Genomic DNA, 7,938 nt, shown 5'->3' with positions numbered 1-7,938 from the left:
TCCAGAGAGATGTGGCCACAGGGGAGGGGAGGAGAGGGAGCCCAGCTGGCTTTGGTCACAGAATACAGAGCCTGGCCTTGGGCCAGGGCAGACAGATGGATGGTGGAGTAGGAGTCCCAGAAACCACCCTGCCCAGGGAGTTCAGGGACTGCTCCACCAGTCCCGCTCGCAATGTGGTTGGTCCAGACCTAGATTCAGTGGCTGGTGCAAAGGGAAGGCAGCAAAGCAGGAGGGAGGAGACACTGAAGTGTGGTGGCCCAGGGCACCCAGACCTGTGGAAAAGGGCGGGTGGGGAGACAGGCTAGCTGCTACTAGGCAGCTAGCAGCGGGTCTCATAAATGCCGCTGCGGCCAATATAGCGCACCCATTTGATGACATCGTGGTCGCTGTAGTTCAGCTTCGGTTCAAACACCTTCAAGTAGCGCACTTTGAGTCCAGAGGGTGCGAATGGCACTTCAAAGTTCATGGAAATGGGGGGTCGAGCCCATTTCTTCTTGTCATTGGTGGGCAGAAGTTCAATCTCTGCGCTGATTTGCGATTACTTCATACCTGCCATGTGCTTGATCTTCCACACGATGGCGTTCTCGCTGGCCTTGTACTTGGCCTTCCCCTTCATGCCGATCACCTGTACCCCGCTTGTGTTCAGTGGGGTTGGGATCCTCACCTCAATCTTCTGAGCCAGTAATGAGGGCTTGAAATTGGACTTGATAACCACCTTAACCTCCAGCTTGGTGCGTTCCACTTCTCGCACTAGTGGGATCACCTGGAAAGGAAGGATGATGTCCTTGGTGGTACAATACCTCATTAGCTCAAACTCTCCATCTGGTGGGATGAATCTGATGCTGTGTTCAGAGTCAAACTTGCTGAGTCGCACACACTGGTGGAAGGTGCAGTCATCGATGGCAATCGATTGCTTCTCACTCTTGCTTGTTTCATCAGCTGTGCCTTTGCCTTGCTTCTCAATGACAATCTTGTCATTCATCCCAAACTTGCACTCAGGCATGCCACTCAGGTAGTTCTTCATCACCACCCGGCCTGACACATGGGCGCTCAGCACCTGCCCCTGGGGGGACATGAGGAGGTTCACACTCTCCAGCACATCCAAGAAGAGCTCATTCCGGCGATACCTGATGCCCTCCCGCCTCCAGCCAATCTGCCCGGTCACCTGGCTGGTGATCTGGGATTGCTCTTCTTTTGTCTGATGTTGGCTCTTGATACCCTGCTGAGTAATGAAGGTTTTCAGTGCTCCTGTCTCTGAATGCTGTGGATAGCCAAAGTCCAGGATCTCATCCAGCAGCTCATATATGAGCACAAAATTGTTCTTGATGTTCTCCTCGCTGATCTTGCCGAAGTAGGCAACCATTACGTCACACATCTTATAGAGGAATTCGAAGACCATGGCAGCATTGACATTCTGCCTGGTGACAGCTGCCAACCAGATGTTGGACCGCTTGACATGGAAGAAACTGGTGCGAGCGATGTTGGTGACGGGGCTGCGAACCTGCTGCCGGGCGTAGATAACATTGACCCGAAAGGCATCCACTGCATTCCTCCCAATGTCATCTCGGTAGACCCGGGAGATAAGCACCTCCCCCTTGTGATTATAGATGAATAAGCCTCCAATCACGGTGGCAGCTCAGTCTCCAAGGCCCATCGCTCTGAGAACAGACCTGGCCTCTGCGGCCCCCTCCTCGGCCCGCCCGGCCACTCTCCAGATCCCAAGATGTCCGCCCGCCCACTGCTCCGAGTGGAATTCCTTCTTAATCCATCTCCCAGTCCAGAACCTGCTTCAGAGTGGCCACTCATCACAACGGAGTCTCCCCACATGGGCTTGAGACCTACCTGCTCCTCCCCATCTTTTCCAAGAATTACATCTCAGAATGTTAGTTAGGAGGTGTTCCCTACAGATCATCAGGAGCCCTCAGGGATGGCAGGACCCTAAAGGTGACCTTGTCCACTAAGCCCTGTTTATTTTAAAAAAAAAACTTAAAAAAAGTAGGCTTTATTTTTTAGAGCAGTTTTAGGTTCACAGCAAAATTGAACTGAAAGTACAGAGAGTTCCCACATACCCTCTGCCTTCACACATGTACAGCCTCCCCCACTGTTATGGATTGAATGGTTGTGTCGCCCCAGAATTCTTATGTTGAAACCGTATCTTCTAATTTGATAGTATTAGGAGGTGGTATCTTTGGAAGTAATTAGCATTTCATGAGGTCATGAAGGTGGACTCTCACAAATGGGAGTACTTTTATAAGCAGTCACTAGAGAACATGCTTACTCTCTCTGCTCTATGCCAAGTGAGGATATAATAAGAAGTCAGCATTCTACAACCTGGAAGAGAATCTTCTTCAGAAATCAGCCATACTGACACCTTGATCTTGGACTTCTAGCCTCCAGAACTGTAAGAAATAAATTTCTGTTGTTTATAAGCTACAAGTTTATGATATTTCTTTGTTATGGAAACCTAAATGGACTAAGACACCCACTATCAATCCCCCATTAAGGGTGGTCCATTTGTTAGAATGAACTTGCATTGATACATCATCGTCACCCAAAATCCATAGTTTACATTACATAACTGACATTACATTACATTCTACAGGTTATGACAAATGTATAGTTACATTTATCCACCATTATAGTATCATATAGAATGGTTTCCCTGCCCTAAAAATCCTCTGCACTCTGCCTATTTCTCCCTCCCTCCCCTTTAACTCCTGGAAACCACTAAAATTTTTACCTCCTTCATAGTTTTGTCTTCCAGAATGTCATATAGTTGGAGTTGTATAGTATGTAGCATTTTCAGATTGGCTTCTTTCACTTAATAATGTAAATTTAGGCTCTCCCATGTCTTGCCATGGCTTGGTGGTTCATTTTTTTTCTAGCATTGAGTACTATTCCCTTGTCTGGAATTCATTCACCTACCAAAAGACATCTTGATTGCTTAAAGACTGACAATTATGAATAAAGTTTTCATTTTTTAAGTTTTATTTATAGAGGGAAAGAGAGAGAGAGGGAGAGAGAGAGAGAGAGAATCTTAAGCAGGCTCCATGCCTAGTGCATGAGCACAATGTGGGGCTCAATCTCACAACCCTGAGATCATTACCTGAGCTGAAATCAAGAGTCAGACACCTAGCTGACTGACTAACATAGTGGTTTGACCATTCTATATATTACTCAGTGCTCATCATGATATATGTAGTCACCATCTATCACCATACAATGGTGATATTATTATAATATTATTGAGTGTATTCCTTATGCTATACTTTTCATTTCTGTGACTTATTTATTTTATAACTGAAGTTAGTACCTCTTAATCCCCTTCATGTATTTCACCCATTCCCCCAACCCCCTTCCCCTTTGGCAACTGTGAGTTTGTTCCCTATATTTAAGAGCCTGTTTTTTGTTTGTTTTGTTCTGTTTTGTTTTGTTTAGATTCTACATATAAGCGAAATCATATATGAAAAGTAGCAGGAAGTTTACTCAAAAAATTAAAAATAGAAATACCATATGATCCAGTAATTCCATTATGGGGTATTTACCCAAAGAAAATGAAAACACTAATTTGAAAAGATACATACACCCCTATGTTTAAAGCAGCATTATTTATAATAGCCAAGATATGGAGGCAAACCCAAGTTTCCATCAATAGATGCATTGGTAAAAAAGTTGTGGTAAAATGGTAATTACCCAGCCATAGAAAAGAATGAAACCTGACCATTTGCAACAACACAGCTGGACCTAGAAGGCATTATGCTAAGTGAAATAAGTCAGACAAAGACAAATACTACATGATTTCATTCAATGTCTTTAATAGATAGAGATCTATTAAGATTTTCCATTTCTTCTTGTGTTAGCTTGGCAGATTGTGTTGTTAAAGGAACTGGTTCTAGGTTATAAATGTGAGCATAGAGCTATTTATAGTATTCCTTTATTATTCTTTTTTTTTAACTATTTTTTTTTTTTTGTGGGGGTGGGTGGGAGAGGGAGAAGGGAGGAGGGACAGAGGGAGAGAAAGAATCTTAAGCAGGCTCCAGGCCTAGCATGGAGCCAGATGCAAGGCTCAATCTCACCACCCCAAGGTGACCTGAGTTGAAATCAAGTTGGGTGCTCAACCAACTGAGCCACCCAGGTGGCCCTACTATTACTGATCTTCATATCCATTTTCTTCTTTTTTTGAGAGGGAGGGGAACACAGGCCAAAGGGGTTGGGGAGAGCAGAGGGAGAGGGAGAGAGAGAATCTTAAGCAGGTCTCACACCCAGCACAGAGCCCGATATGGGGCCTAATCTCAAAATCCTGAGATCATGATCTGAGCTGAAATCAAGAGTTGAACACTTAACCAACTGAGCCACCCACACACCCCTATTTTTTTTTGTAATATAGTTCTCAATGTTGTAAATTCTCCTTCTAGCACTGTTTTTGCTACATCCCACAGATATCGATAAGTTGTATTTAATTTTCATTTAGGTCAAAATATTTCTAACTTTGTCTTGAGATGTCTTCTTTGACCCATGTGTGATTTACAAGTGTGTTGTTTAACCTCCATGTATTTTGGAATTTTCCAGTTATCTGTCTGTTAATGATTTCTAGTTTAAGGCCTTGTGCATGGTATTTGGAGTAATATAGTAGGGGATAAATGTAGTTGGTAAGAAATGAAGCCCAGAAGCCCATTGACTCTAACCACAGCTTCTTTATATGATACTAAGAAATAACTTCTAAATATGGTAACTCTATTAAGTATCTATTGTTACATAACCAATTACTCCAAAGTTCAGCTGATTAAAACAACAAATATTTATTATCTCTGTGGGCCAGGTATTCAGGTATGGCTCATCTGGGTGCCTCTGACTCAGAGTCTGTCATAAAGAAGCTGCAATCAAATTGTGGGCCAGGGCTGTGTCTCATCTCAAGGTGCACTGAAGTGGGTGTGGGTTGTTGGCAGTCTTGGCACTTTGCTACATGAGTCTCCCCAACAGGGCTGCCTTAATATACATAGCTGGCTCACCCAGGTGAACAATCCAAGAGAGAGGGTGTGAGAGAACCCAAGAAAGAAGTCACAGTCTTTTTACGTCTTACCTTTGAAAGTGGGGTTGGGATCCTCACCTCAATCTTCTGAGCCAGTAATGAGGGCTTGAAATTGGACTTGATAACCAAGTCCAATAACCAAGAGAAAACTCTTGCTGTTTTCTATTCATTAGAAATAAGTCACTGGTTTTTTCTTCTCCTGGACAAGAGGCCTCTGCCACAGCCATGTTACGCCAGATCATCAGTCAGGCCAAGAAGCATCTGAGCTTGATCCCCCTCTTCATATTTATTGGGGCAGGAGGTACTGGAGCAGTGCTGTATGTCTTGTGCCTGGCATTGTTCAATCCAGATGTCAGTTGGGATAGGAAGAATAATTCAGAACCCTGGAACAAACTGGGTCCCAATGATCAATACAAGTTCTACTCAGTGAATGTAGATTACAGCAAACTGAAGAAAGAAGGTCCAGACTTCTAAATGAAATGTTTCACTGTAAAGCTGCTTACAGTGAAGGTCTTCCAGAAGTCATCCACACAATTTTCCACTTATCCAGGAAATATTTCCCCTCTAAATGCATGAAATCATGTTGGTGTATTGCATTGGGGTTTACCCTGAATAATAAATATCTGAAACTTGAAAAAAAAAAAAAAGGAAGTAAGTCACCAAGTCCAGGTATACTCATAAGGAGGTATTGCACAAGGATGAGAATGTCAAAGAAAGCCATTTTAGAGGTTGCCACCCACAAAGACCATGTGTCTACTTGCACAGACACTCTCAGTCTATATCTTTATGTATCTGTCCTGGTTTGGCTCCTCCCTTTCCTCTTTTGCCTTCCTTCCTTCCATTCCCTCTAGTGTTTGTACAATGCAATCCAAAAGCCATCTGTTGGGGCCAAATAAGTCTGATAAAAAGTTGATGAGATACATGCTATTTACATGGTCAAACATGCTCCCCTCATTATACATACATATTACAAAGGGGAAAAAAGTAATTTTAAAGTGGAGAAGTCTGGCAGACAGCACCTCAATTAGTTGAATAAAGTTAACAGTGCCAGGAATAGGACAAGTTAAAATCACATTCCACTTGATAGGATGCAATGAGAACACAGCATCACTTATGTGATGTTCCTGCCAAAGATGGGTACCCTGCATTTAATTATGAGAGAACATCAGACTTATATACAAATTGGTAAATATTCTATAGTCTGTGCTCTTCAAAATGTAAGAGTCATAAAAGTCAAAGAAGGACCAAGGAACTTCTTCAGATTGCAGGCAACTAAAAAAAGACATAATGACTAAATGCAACATATGATTCTGGTCTGGATCCTGTTTCTATAAAAACCATTATGGGGACAATGGGTGAAGCCTGAATGGAGGTTAATAACTAGATAGGGCAAAGTACCAATGTTAATAGCCTGATGTTGATGGTTCTACTGTGGGTAGTTAGGAGAACGTCTTTGTTTATAGGAGAGCCGCATTACCATATTCAGGAGTGATGGGGCATCACATCAGCAACTTACTCTTAAACTCTTCCAAAAAAAGAGTCCTTTGTACAATACTTGTAACCTTTCTGTAAGTTTGAAATTTCTTTAAAGTGTAATGTTTGAATGCCCCAATTAGGATGGAAAATTACATGACTACCCCACTTATGGATATAGGAGTTCCTCTAAAAACTCCTTCCCCATACCTGTTATTCCCATAAACACTTAATTCATCCTTTTGGTCATGTATTTTCCTCTGGAGATAAACCTTCTCCAAAGCAATACTGAGGACACAGCCCCAGGACTGAGCTTGGAAATGTCAAATCTAATTAAATTATTTTAAGCACAGGAATTAGGGGAGCAAAAATAAATCTCACATTTAAAAACTGAATGTATATCAAGGAGAAGGTGGAAAAGATTGCTTTGCCCACCAAATCCTTAAGATTTTGGTTCAGTTTAAAAGTAGAAGTCTTGGGACATCTGGCTGGATCAGTTGGTAGAATGTGTGACTCTTGATCTCAGGGTCCTGAGTTTGAGCCCCATGTTGGGCATAGAGATTACTTAAAAACAAACAAACAAAAAATTAAATAAATAAAGTAAAAATAGAAATCCTGATCCTTTGTGAGACTTTACAAATTAAATTGCCCTCATGGGGATGCCTGGGCAGCTCATTCGGTTGAGCATCTGCCTTCGGCTCGGGTCATGATCCCAGGGTCCTGGGATCAGTCCCACGTCAGGCTCCCTGCTCAGCTGGGAGCCTGTTTCTCCCTCTATCTGCAGCTCCCCCTGCTTGTGCTGTCTCTCTCTCTCTGACAAATGTATAAAATCTTTAAAAATAAATAAATAAATAAATAGATTGCCCTCATGTACTTCCATATTTAGACTATGAAATGGAAACAAAAAGCTTTTGTACATACTACCAAATAACCTGCCAACTATCATCACCAAAACCTTTTATTGATATAGGTTCTTAGAAGATTATAGGGACAAAAGTAGATGTTATAGTCAGTGAAGATTCAAGGGGAAAACAGGAAGGCGATCTAAACAATCATGGACCTTGAAATAAGGATTCCCTAGAACAACAGAAATACTGAAACCCAGATATATGGAAATGGACCAAAGAATGGAAGGAATATAAAGAAATGAATAAAAATTTGCATTTCTGTGAAACTACTATAAAAACTATCCAATACTTACATAAATTGACTAGTTTGGGAAAATAATTATAAAGAAGATAAAAATTTGGGGGGTGTGGGGAAGTGAAGTTTATGACCACTAGAATCTCTTGGGTTTAAGGCCACAAAGCACTTCAGGACTTCAGAGAGGGTGGTGGGGTGTCATACTTCCACTCCTCTATGTGGCCAGGATTTCTGGCTCTCTGCCTGTCTTACTGCATCTGGCACTCTCCCTTCCCACTGACTTCCACATATCC

At 42.3% G+C, this 7,938-nt stretch overlaps 2 protein-coding genes across 2 annotated transcripts; one reads left to right on the top strand and one right to left on the bottom strand.

Annotated features, from left to right (window-relative positions):
• Positions 1–291: 291 nt before the first annotated feature.
• LOC113938528 (AP-2 complex subunit mu-like) lies at positions 292–2,935 on the bottom strand. The gene is given in 2 exon segments (XM_035729025.1): positions 292–1,635; positions 2,926–2,935. Coding segments are annotated over 2 exon segments (1,326 nt in total). The 3' UTR covers positions 292–319.
• A 2,319-nt stretch (positions 2,936–5,254) lies between these two features.
• LOC113938051 (cytochrome c oxidase subunit NDUFA4-like) lies at positions 5,255–5,522 on the top strand. The gene has a single exon (XM_035728957.1). The coding sequence runs from the start codon at positions 5,255–5,257 to the stop codon at positions 5,501–5,503; it is 249 nt and encodes an 82-aa protein (XP_035584850.1). The 3' UTR covers positions 5,504–5,522.
• The last annotated feature ends 2,416 nt before the right edge of the window (positions 5,523–7,938 follow it).

The sequence above is a fragment of the Zalophus californianus genome, chromosome 8 (assembly GCF_009762305.2).
Source record: "Zalophus californianus isolate mZalCal1 chromosome 8, mZalCal1.pri.v2, whole genome shotgun sequence".
NCBI classification, from domain to species: domain Eukaryota; kingdom Metazoa; phylum Chordata; class Mammalia; order Carnivora; family Otariidae; genus Zalophus; species Zalophus californianus.
The sequence above is the reverse complement of the archived record's forward strand: the minus strand, read 5'-3'. Positions and strand labels throughout refer to the sequence as shown.

Bases quoted from the DNA above. Each gene is read 5' to 3' on its own strand.
- LOC113938051 (XM_035728957.1), top strand. From the start codon at position 5,255: ATGTTACGCCAGATCATCAGTCAGGCCAAGAAGCATCTGAGCTTGATC.